The 12,696-nt window shown below is 39.4% G+C and overlaps 1 protein-coding gene across 1 annotated transcript in view; it reads right to left on the bottom strand.

Annotated features, from left to right (window-relative positions):
- MYPN (myopalladin) overlaps positions 1-11,181 on the bottom strand; it is a 47,283-nt gene extending 36,102 nt beyond the window's left edge. The window contains exon 1 of the mRNA XM_054382168.1: positions 10,247-11,181. Coding sequence (XP_054238143.1) covers positions 10,247-11,181 — 935 coding nt within the window. The remainder of the gene's footprint in view (positions 1-10,246) is intronic.
- Between the last annotated feature and the right edge of the window lie 1,515 nt (positions 11,182-12,696).

The raw sequence follows: 12,696 nt of genomic DNA, 5'->3' as shown, positions 1-12,696 counted from the left end.
CTCTTTTAAACCCTGCTACACATTCAAGAATATATTGCGCCCTTTAGAGAGACTCCAGAATATAATCTAAGGCATTCCTAAGTCACGTAATGTTCAGAAGGATTATTTCAGTAGAAAATGCAGGAATCCAAGCAAAAGTGAAAGCAGCACCTGAAAAGAAAGCTCCATAGACTGCATTGGTGACAATAACCATAAGCCAAACCTGAGAACTAGCAGGAGGGAAAAGCAGGTGTGCTTGCTTCTGCTTGTTAATATGGAAAAGGCACAACAGACAGAGAAAAAGCAAATAGGTTTGCAGAACCAGATTCAAAATTTAATAGGACAATCAAAGTTTTATAGAGAAGGTGCAGTACTATGGATAAGAATCCAGGTAATACTTAGAAATACCTGTATTTTTAGATAGCTAGCTAAATTTACAAAGCTAAGCTAGGGTGCATTCATCTTCATTGTAACTTTCCTTATAAATATAAACAGATATCAAACTCCACAAAAATATTTGTATTTTCTTTTTCCTGTAGCTTTCTTACCTGTGTGCGGTGTGGGCTGTCATACTGCTAATATTTTTTATTCAACTGCTTTTTAAAAATTAGTAATTGTTTTATCCATCTGTATGTGGTAACTTGGTAAAAGTACCTGCTAGCTTTTGAGCGCGTACAAATGCTAACAAAGCAATAGTATATAACAGTAGATAATCTTCGTTCTGGAAAGGATAAGGCTAGGGTTTTGAGTAATAAATGTTAATAGTTCATATTTCCTGGCTCATACTATAAGGTACTTTGATACATTTCCATCTCAGATCACTTAGAAAAACATTAATAAATAAAGCAGTGTAATGTAGACTTGAAAAAGAAGCTTCAAATGGGCTGCGAGGTATGAAGGACCACAGATCTGGAACTGAAATGCTGATTACATAGCTAAGAAGTAAATCACGCACTATTTGTGCACCCTCATCCTAGCTGTCCAACATGCTTTCCTAAAGTAGACAGGGTGTTCCCCAGTCCACTTGGAGCTGCATATTAGTGTAATCTGTAGCTGTATCAGTCAACTGCCTTGAGAGTACAGCTTGGAAAGCATTTACTGCTTACTGTTACAGAGGGGAGCTTCTGCACTGCAGAGTGAATCACGCTGCTTAACACAATTTCCCCTTTTAGAAAGGCAAACCTTTGTAGCCAGAGAGCTAGAACTGCAAAGTCTTAGCTTCATGTCTACATCTGCCTGCTTATCCTGTAGTTAAAAGTTTCCATTGTAACAAGAATTGAAAATGGTTCTAAGAAAAGGAGTTTTATGAATTTAATACTTTTGTTTGCAGTGGACAATCCCGTAGTAAATATCAGAATGTTCAAAGAGGATGCCAGCATTCTCAGCTCTCTTCCCTGACATCTCACAGCCGACACGCAGCTTTGCTTCGCTGAAATACATCCACATCCGTCTTGCAGGGTTTTACCAATGAGAAACAGGCATTGCTTTGTGCAGACTACTTTAACCAAAGTTACTCATTTTGCTTCCATTTGAGTCTTAAAGCTCTTAGAGATCTGGCAGCAGTTCTTGAAAATGTTAAAATCCTAATACTGACTTCTCTCTCTCAAGCAAGGATGGCAGGTTCAAATGTGTTCTCAGGACCAGCTGCTCTGATTCTGGTCTGATGAAAATGAGTTTGTGCCAGGACTCTAGACTTGTGGAACTAGGATAACTGAACCCTACGAATTCTCCTATTATATCACTTTTGTAAATGTTAATAACCATAGAAGAGACGGAATGGGCAGTCAAGGGACTACAGCTGCATCTCAAGTTGCCACAGGTGTTTGCTTGAACTCAGTGTTAACAACTTTAAGAGGGTCTTCCTCTGTCCTTTTGAAGTTCAACACTTGCTAGTTTTTCTACCATTCTGCTGGGCAAAATTAGATGCTCCAAGGTACTTCTGTCAGTGGACAGTCTGCCTGGTTTAACACTCCAGGACAGCTTTCAGCAGCCATTCATGCTGCTCCTCAGAATTCATTTAAGGTGCTTCACAGTACATCTGTGAACAGTGTACTAGATAGTATCCAAACCCATACTACATGCAGCACTCTTGCAAATTTAAGAGACAGCTGTCATCATAAAAAAGGGGGTAATAATATTAGCATGTACCCTAGGATGCCAGGACATGTGAAAAGATAAATAAGAACTTACTGGGTATTCTGGTCTGCCTAACACAGCATGCTGACAGTGGCCAAAAGCTGACATTTACGGAAGCATCTAAGAACAGAGTGAACATCTATGTATACACGTATGTGTAGTCATCTTTTTCTCCAAAGTATCTAACCATTCTCCTTTTTTTTCTCTTTCTCTTTTATCTATCACTATCTTTATCTTTTTTAGAAAGTGAGAAACAGCACTTAAAAATAATTTTAAAATGGTGAAATCACTGGTCTTGAAATGATTGTTTACAAACTGCGTCTGCTTTAAAACATTTCATTGTCACAGTATCATGACCATTATTTTCTACTAGACTAGATTGTATGGTTCTTCACTAATATTTTCTTTGCAAATCCTGCTTTTTATTTGTGTCATCTTTGTTTTGAAAGAATTGGTTTGCATTTCCATTCAAAACACATCTCTTGTAAAAATAATGGTCTTTCTAGCTTCCTCTGATCGAACTGTAGTGTTTATATTCCATCGTAGTCCAGGAACCTTCAGATCCACTAGTACAAACCTCTTCAAACAGAATAAACAGCTACACCTGTTTTAGACTTTGCCCACAACAACTTGCCTAAATCCAGTATTTTCCCCACTAACAATTGGGGGGTTTTGAGCAACTCCCCAGAAGTGCCTATCACATTTGCCTTTCTGCTCAGTGATATCCTTATAAACATGTAGATACAGACACCATAGCAGTACTGGAGTCCTTGGTATCCAGAACGCCAGCACCTAGTGCCTGGGATAAAGGAACAACTCTACCATGAGAAATTATAGGAAACATTTGAGAGAGCCAAGGGAGAAGGATGGTAGTGTGCAGGATGGTACAGAGCTTATTGAAAAGGTCCTTTGAAATTGATTAGCGCCATTTTAAAGTTCCAGACCAGGAAATTACACAGGAATCCTGTAATCCCAAAGACTTGGTTGTTCTTTATCTTCATTTCTGTGTACAGTATGGATGTGATCTATCTGGACTTCTGCAAGGCCTTTGTCACAGTCCCCCACAACATCCTACTCGCCACGTTGGATTTGATGAGTAGACTGTTCAGTGGATAAGGAATTGGCTGGATGGTCACATCCAGATGGTAGCGCTCAGTGGCTTGAAGTCCAGATGGAGAGCAGTGACAAGTGGTGTCCCTCAGGGGTCCATACTGGGACCTGTACTGTTTAATATCTTTATCAACGATATAGACAGTGGAATCGAGTGCACCATCAGCAAGTTTGCAGATGACACCAAGCTGAATGGTGCTGTTGATACACCACAGGGACAGGATGTCATCCAGATAAACCTGGACAAGCTGGAGAGGTGGGCCCAGGTGTACCTCATGAGGTTCAACAAGAGCAAGTACCGGGTTCTGCACCTGGGCCAGAAGAATCCACACTATCAATTCAGACTAGGGGATGAGGTGATAGAAAGCAGCCCTGCTGAACATGACTGGGGGATGCTGATGGATGAGAAGCTGGACATGAGCAGACAGCATGCACTTGCAGCTCAGAAGGCCAGTCGCATCCTGGGCTGCATCAAAAGATGTGTGGCCAGGAGATTAAGGGAGGTGATTCTGCCACTTTGCTCTGGTGAGACCTCACCTGGAGTACTGTGTACAGGTCTGGAGCCATCAATACAGGAAGGACACGGACCTGATGGAGAGGGTCCACAGGAGGGCCACAAAAATGACCAGAGGGTTCGAGCACCTCTGCTACAAAGACAGGGTGAGGGAGCTGGGGTTGTTCAGCCTGGAAAAGAGGCGGCCCCGGGGAGACCTAATAGTGGCCTTCCAGTACCTGGAGGGGGCCTATGAGGATGGAGAGAGACCGTTTACAAAGGCCTGTAGCAATAGCACGAGGAGCAACGACTTCAAACCAGAGAAGAGTAGATTTCGATTGGATGTTAGAAACAAAGTTCTTTACCATAAGGGTAGTCAAACACTGGAACAGGTTGCCCAGCGAGGTGGTTGGGGCCCCATCCCTGGAGATGTTCAAGGTAAGGCTTGACAGGGCTCCGGGCAACTTGATCTAGTTGAGGATGCCCCTGCTTACTGCAGAGAGGGTGGGACTAGATGAACTTTGGAAGTCCCTTTCAACCCAGACCATTCTATGATTCTATTCTATGATTCTATGGTTTATTCTTCTCTTGTTTTCAAGATTTGCAATTGCTGGTAATTGACAGGAGACAATGCACAGTTGTATGACTGCAAGCACAAATTTGGTATATGAATGTACAAGTTGCCCTTTAGGTGTGTAATACTTGTAGGCATCTGTGTGCTTTGGGAGGTGAGTCATGACACTTACTCATGTCTTTTTATATACCTACCTCACGCCTCTTCCCTATCATGAAGCCTTGTTTTTGCATGTTAGAGTTAGCAGATATGGAAAACTATTAAAGAATTTGATCTCATTTTCAGCAGCATCTTTTCAGAACATTAAAATTACCTCTATAGTACTGTGGTATATTTTTGTATCCACTTAAATGTGGCTCCCCACTCAAGGGACACACAAAGCAAAACACATTACACACAATGCTACAATATAATCACCAGTAATATGCAAGAACTCTTTGTGTTGCTATTGATCATTTTTTCCAATTAACCTGTGGGGTTATTGCAGAGATAAGTCTGTATTGCATGCCTTGGGAGGCACAACTGTAATTTCCTATAAGCAAAATTAAAACCACCATTTCTTTTCATTATTTTAGTAGTGTGTGAGTAGTATATTACTTTAGTAGACTCAGACACTGAAGCAGGATTGAGTTAATTCTTTTCTTTGCCGTTATTTTTAGTCCAAAATTTGCAGCGTAAGTGATTTAAAAATTCAGGAATAAACTTCTGCTTCAAACCTGTGTTTAGTTCTCCTATGCATGGTATTCTTTAGTCACTATTTTCACCATAATGGTAAGGTTTTTGAGATTAAGCCAGGAAAAATAGCATGCTTCGTTTGTGTTATCTCTTCAAAATGAAAAAACAGTTCTATTTTGTAAAATCGAGCTTTAGGTAAATCTGTGCTCTGGCCATATCTACTCCTTGCTTACTAACATTGTATTTTATTCTTAACATCCAAACGTTGTACGTGGTAGCAGTGAAATGTCAGTTCCAGGAAGAGTTCTGACGTTGAGATATGTGGCATGACTGAAGTAGCAATACTCTCTGTCACTGACATTTCATTCCTGCCATGAATTGTAATGATAGCTTCATCATACAAGGCAGGTTCACATTAAGCACAAGCAATTTCAGCCGCTGTGCCAAATTCATCCTAGGTCTTAAACGATTGATTCAACTGGAGTTGCCTGTAAAAGAAATTCATCTCTCTAGACTTTGAACACTGAAAGAGATAAATGTTTTCATTTGGCAGCCAGGAAGATAAAAAACATAATCGGTTTTACATGGCTTCAGTGTCTCTAAAAAAATGTAATTAATTTCAAACAATGCAGCACTAAAATGCACTTCTTAAGCTCTGTATGCCTGTGCATAAAGAATGTGTTCATGGAAACTTATGACATACAGCCTGTTTTTAGACCATCAAATCCTCATGACACTTCCAGGGTAGCTGTGTATGCCAAACCATGCAATGTGATTCATAAGTAAAATTAACCTAGGAGTAATGTGCTGGTTTGGAAAAATGTAGACACTTCCAAACCTGGAATAAGGAGTGCTCTTCTCAGTGAGAAGAATGTATGTCACACCTAGCCTTACTCATACAGAAACAGAGCTGGAGAAGGCAGCATGAGAAGGCGGTCATCGAAACCCTTAACACTGGAAATATCCTACACATTTCCCTTACATGCTTGTTTCTAAGCTGCAGTATAGTCAGAGTACAGCAATCAATGAATAACTGTAGTGCTCTTTAACTGTGAGCTAATGTTTGATCTAGGTAGAGGCCCCTATACTATTGTATCAGTCTTTGCCTCTTCTGTGACACTACTTTCAGCTGGTGATATTGAAAAGATGCGTAACGTTTCATTGAAACTTCTTTCTAGCTTGGTAGGCTTAGCAAGCTTCCTCTAACATGTGAGTTTGTTGCATTAAGGCTCAGTTCTCCTAAAAAAGCAGTTGGCCAGGGATACCTGTATTCAGACAAGCAGGGTTTAGCTTTCCATATACTGGTACTTCAAATCACTTCCCAGGTTCTGTTCTTGTTCCACCATCCAATTTTCTGTCTTTCAGTGAACCCTTGTTTATGCCAGTTACCTATCCAGTGCATAGATTACACTGCTTTATCATTGCAAATGATATTTTGTCCCTGATGCATCATGAATATAATTTACACCATTTTTTACACCACCAGTTTTGGTTTATACTGTCCTGCTTTCAAACAGGGTATCTGTCCATCATGTTTCCCAGTCCTTTATATTCCTGTGATCAGCTTCTTTGTAAACCTGTCTCTTAATTTCTGTTTTATAATCCCTATGACATAATTTTAAACATCAGATTTCACCTAATGTTGACTGGGAAACTACAATACAGCGCTTGTTGAGTCTTGTAATTTCACAGGGCTCTGGGTTCCCACAATACCACGTCTACATTGTTAGTGCATCTATTATAGGCAGGGTAACTAACTTTCTGTGGTTAGGAAGTACATTTCAAGGCAAAAGACACAGGCAAGAATGCATTAGCACATGTGTATCCAAAGGATATCCAAAGGTCTGTTTTCTCAGCTGAGTTGAAGGAAGAAGAAATCACGCCTTAAAGCAAGTCACCATTAAGCTTTCTTTTATCAATTGCCACCTTGCCAGTCAGTCCTTTCCTAGGACTACTGATTTTTGTATCTTTCTTGCTTATCTATTAGAATTCTTCTCTCAGCACCACAGATACTGAACTAATTCACCACAAACCTTGAGAAACTGCTACCCTCAAAGCAAGACAAATGCCAGTTCTGGACACAGTTCCATAACTGTGGCCATCAAGATACTTCCTTTACTACTTTGCAAGCTTTGCACAACAGATCAAAGACAAATATTATTTTTAGTAAAAAACCCTGCAACCTCCTGTCCCCAGGGTTAATGGAACATCTATCTGAAGTACGTTCTGTAAAGTACATTTTCTGGATCTGTTATGATAGCAGTGACTACAAAGGCCACAATCACTGGAAGGACTTGAATCTTATCACTAACATTCACAGCTTTCTCATTGAGACAGCACATACATACAGACAGCACATACATACAGACACACACCAATACTAAGGGAGAGTTCAAACTCACCCCCTTGTGATTTATCTGTTGCTTGTTAGTTTAAATTGTGAAACTGAAACCGAGCCTGATTTTTTTCTTTGAACTTGACTACTTGAGACTGATATTTCCCATGAGACTTCTTTTCCCCTGTCCCTTCTTCCCTTGGCCTTGGGCATCAGCCTGTGAGCCCTGGGCTTGTGTAGACTCCTGCCAGACCCTGATCTGAGTAGCAGCATGAGTCACTAAACCAAGTGTGCATTTGTGTTTGGAATAGTATGTTGCTTGGCAGCAGTGTATTATCATTGGAAAAGTCTGATGAATGCTTCTTCTATAAAAGTGTATAAAATCGGCTCCTGTATCAACTGTTGTTCACATAAGTAGCTTATTTTATTATTTAAACTGAACAAAATGTTGAAACAGAAATTAAATGGAAAATCTTAAATTTTATTGGGACAAAACCAGACACGAGTTACAAAGATATCCATCATCCAGTTCTGTGGAATCAAGCATTCCCTGAGCTGGGTGCATAGGCACCCGACCATCCAATGATACTCCACTGCTTGAGTCATTGTTCCCAAGTTCTCCAGTCTGCCTTTGCGAGACTTCAGTGACTTCATAGTGTCAGCTTCTAAATCAGGTAGTTGTTAAAGGCCTACACTTAGACAGCATGAGCACTTTGTCAGGTTTAGATATGTGTCAACAGCATGGGCGTGAAGTGTGTTGTAAGGATGGAGGTGTGCCCAAGGATGGAGGTGTGCCCTTCTTGAGAAATACCTAAAATATTGTGCACTGAACTGTGTCTGTAAAGAAGCAATTCTCTGATCACCTTTCCTGATTGCAAAGAAAGCCAGATTGAGTTTGTATACAGGTCTATACAGAGAAGAGAAGATTGTTTCAGTTATTTTATTTGTATTATAAACTATGAATGATGAGAGAAAAATCCCATAATTCTCATGTGCTGGGATCCTACTGACATTTTTAATACAAAAAAAAGATTTATCTAGGTAAGTGCCTGGAGAAACATCTCAATGTCTTTATAAGCAAAGCAGTCTCCAGAGAGTGTTGTTAATATCTAGGGGACAATGATGATATTTCCTGGCTGTTTTCTGTCAATCCCCCCCCCCCCCAGTTTTCCCTTTTAATCATGCTTCTCCATGAATTTAAGTGCTGAATACAAGACAACATTCATAATGACATCAGCTCCACCAACAGCATGCCTCAAAAGCACTGACTTTAGACATGAAGCTCAGTAGAAAGCATGTTCTTCCTGAACAAGGTGTTTTCCTCAGTTTTATAACAGATGCCTCTTTCACAAGCAAATCTTTTAGTCCTTTGGAAATTCCCATTCTTATCATGCACAAGAGGCTGCATGGCACCATGAGTCAAGGTCTTGTTAGGGGCTGACAACCTACACATTACTACTACTGAAGGCACTAGTGAGGGGTTTGGCAGTCACAGTTCAGGGATCCTATGAACAGAGTAAATTAGCATCTTGTCTTTGGCACAAGGCTGTCCATAACAAGAGAATTCATTTGTACATCCTTGGTCTCATGTATTTGATAGTGAGTTGTAAAAGCTTCTGCCTTTCGAAAAACTAGCAGCTGGTGTGCCAGAAATCCAAGGTTGTAGACGACAAAGATTCTTTACCACAAAAATCTTTGGATGTTTAGATGGTTTTTATGTAACTGTGCCTATTGGTTCAGCAGGAATGATGATAAAAGTTGTTGGCTGCAGCAGAAGCAGTGGGAGTGCTGTACTCAGCATTGGCCACATATCTAAGGAAACAATGAGCTGACAATTTGAAAAAGGGAACCATCTGTGAAGCTCAGAGTCCTCTAATTGGATGCTGAAGATGGAAATACCTCTTTTCAGTATTTAGAAAAGCAACGGATTTCTAAAATGCCTATAAAAGCATAAGGAGATGTCTAGATTAGGGGTATCTATTTATAATACTGCAGAAACTAGGAGGCAAATATGTGTAGTATGTCTAAAAGATGGATAGAGTTTTCTGTTCTAGTGGACTGGTACAGCAAAGAAAATATAACTCCACCCCTGTGAGTGAGAGGTAAATTTGACTAATGAGCTCTATATGAACAAATTTAGATTCAGAAATGCTGATGAGATCTAAGGATTTTCAAGACAAATTTAGAAGTTACAATAACCTGTTTCTCATTCCACTGATGTCATTGAATGAAGAGTAGCTTTTTCTCATTTCCTTTCATCTCTAGTGATTTTTGCAAATGTTACTCATTTAACTTTCAGAATCCTCCTTGATACAGGTGAAAGCTGAAGCACTGGGAATAGGAGACTAGTAACACGAGTATCAATTAATCAGGGTGCCTTATACCTGATAAAGCAGAAGTGTTTCTTCTAAGGTCATAGCAAAATCATTGACAGAATCTGAATGAGAATTAGCTGCTCCTGGTTATTTCTGTAATAACTTCAGTGGACTCTTTTCCTCTCTGTTCATGTATGGATATGGATGGACATTTTTTGTTTATATAACACTGTGCTTACTCACTTCAAATACCTTCAGGCATGAGCATGAGGTATCACAGCCATTAACATGACAATGATTTACACAATCAGGCTTGATTTCCATAAAGATAACTACCATTTCTCACTAAGGATTTAGCACTTTCTTTTAGTTATGGAAGTACAGCATTTAAAACCAGTTATCTAAAGTTCAAAGAAAGTAATGTGTCCCAAAACATGTTGTCTTAAAATAGAACTAACCTTTTCTATGATTTAAAGAAAGACTTTTTTTTTTCTGTATCAGTTTTAATAATAAAGATAAGAGACTTCACCTATAGATTACTGAAACACATAGGTGAAAATATCTGAAAGGTATAAGGCATACAGTAACTGTTACAGAAATACAAAATGACAAGTGCAGAATATGTTTACCTGACTTCAGGTGCTGGGATTCCTACCACAATGCAGTCCAATTGCACTTTGGTTCCTTCAGGAACTTCCCTGCTCTTCAGTTTTTGAGTAAAGCGTGGTGGTTGTCCAAGAGGTTCATCAGAACTTACGGAAGCAGATTCTGACTCTGTTTTTAGTTCAGCACTTGGTAATTGATTGAGAGATTCCAAATTTGCTGCCTGTTGATCATCTGTTTGTTCAAGTGTTTCCTCTGCTTCATTTTCCAGGCTTTGAGGTATTGGAATGGAGAGCCGTTCTCTGGTTTCTGATGTGCCAGACAGGTTAGAGCTAACTCTTTGAGCCAGCTTACTCTTAGAATCCATTTTGCTCCTGTAGTTTTTGCATGTTCGGGGTCTTATTCTTTCAGAGTTGTGAGCTCTGAAAAGTGAGGAGAGCTCCTCAATAAAATCTGCTGCCTTGTTTAGGAATTCCTTCTTTGATTCTGATTCAGAAGGGAGGTGTTTCTTTAGGTCTTTAGAGCTCCCTTTGGAGCCCTTTGTATTTTTGACGTGGTCCTGACAAAAGTTTGAGTGCAGGCCATTGTCTGATGTTTTCAAAGCTGTGGACTGGGCCATTTGTTTGTGTTTTCCTGTGGCTTTCAGTTCATCTGGGGGATGCTGTGAATGTAAGTGAAGGTCATCCTGCTTAGTTTCCCGTGGATTCTGATCAATAGCTTGTCTTGCCAAGTTCACACTTTCATCTAGCTCTTCTTGGCTCAAAAAGGCAGAGAGATCTGGAAGGTCATCTTGGGCAATTACCTCATCTGAATCACCAGAAGCATTGCCATAATGGAAATTATGAGAAGCTGGTTCTGATCGGCTTCTTTCGCTCTTCCCTTGGTGTTTAGTTTCAGCTAAATAACTTTCTCTCAGAAGTTGAGATATTGAAGTGGAAGATTCTAAACTGTCGTCTTGCATGCTGCCAACAAAAAGGACAAACAGGACCACACCTTATCAATATAATTTTTTTGACTGCACAATCACAGGCTTCTGAAACACAGAACACAGTATTTTCCAAGTGCATCTGTGTACTGAATATTAACTAATGAGTAAGGCATTGTTTTAAAGGCCTGCTTCTGTACACAACTGCCCCATGCTATTGCCCTTACCCAGTAAAATTCGTATTTTATCACTTTCTATCATTGGAAGCTCTACCTAGCTAAAGCAACTGCAAGCATGATAGTTTAGACTTTGCTCCAGGCAAAGCTTTAGCTACAAAGCTATTAACTGAGTATCTTAGCTAAGAAATAACTTCATCAGAGAGATTAAATGCTGGGTATTTCAAGGACTGAAAGATGCAAGAGAATAACTGTGCCTTTAAATTAACTAAATTTGGCCTGAAAGTCTCTGAAGTACAAGTGAAAGAATCCTCAAAAGGATTTGAAGGATGAGAGCAGAAAGCAGGAGGGGACAGAAAAAAATATTCTATAATGATATTTTAATTTAACATTTTTAAAGCTATTGCATTATAAGAAGCAATAATGGTGCTACATGTTTTATATCTTTTTAAATTAGGCATTATTTCTAATAAGCTATTTAAGGTATTTACAGGAAGTAGAGAATTATGTCATTATTTGATCCAAACATCATTTGTACTACAGGCCTTTTAAAATAATTGTCTTAGGTCATCCTGCTTCTGAAATATTGTACCACAGATGAGAAGACAGTATGAGAAAGCCTGTATTTCACCTGCATGCCTCCTGAGCAAAACTGATGTATCCCTTTGGATGCTTAAGGACTTCTGCACAAGATTGTCCCTTCTGTTTACACAAGAGCCATTAGGAATGTAGAGGAAAGAAGATATCCTATTAACACACTCATCTTGAAGTGGCTTAAATATGAAGACAAGACAAAAGCTCTTCACAAGCTTTCAGAGAGCTGATACCTCACAGATACTGAAACTAGTGCATGACTAGTTACAGCTTAGGTTTCACAGAGAGGAAAAGCAAAAAAAGGTATCTCTGCTGTGAATGGCTTTCTGCTCTGCTAGCAGGACAGTTGTCCCTGGAAAAGGGCTGGTAGAAAGCAAATGAGGTGGTAATGCTTCGTACTGCTTCAGTATTTCTTCCTGGAATGTGAGTGACAGCCCTTCTTCCTTATTTACAAAAAAGAAATTGAAACTGTTTATATTCTTCTTCAGTGAACGAACATAAAACTATCATAATCTGATCAGTTTTTTGAGATCTTAATCCCTCTGCCTGAGGCACAATTTATTTTAAAATTCTTTTTCCTATATAAATATTTGGCATTTTGGTTTTACTTTTGTAATATTAAGCAAGCAAAATCAGTAAGACAACAAAGGCACCCAACCCCAAAAAATGACAATAAAACTACCATGTAAATTATATGCTTGTGAGTACCCAATCTAGTATCTGCAACTGAGCCAGGGCCTGCAATGCTAATTGAACACTTGGCATTCAATTATCTGGCACA

Source organism: Indicator indicator, chromosome 7 (genome assembly GCF_027791375.1).
Source record: "Indicator indicator isolate 239-I01 chromosome 7, UM_Iind_1.1, whole genome shotgun sequence".
NCBI classification, from domain to species: Eukaryota; Metazoa; Chordata; class Aves; order Piciformes; family Indicatoridae; genus Indicator; species Indicator indicator.
Note: the sequence above shows the minus strand (reverse complement) of the source record. Positions and strands in the feature narration are given on the sequence as shown.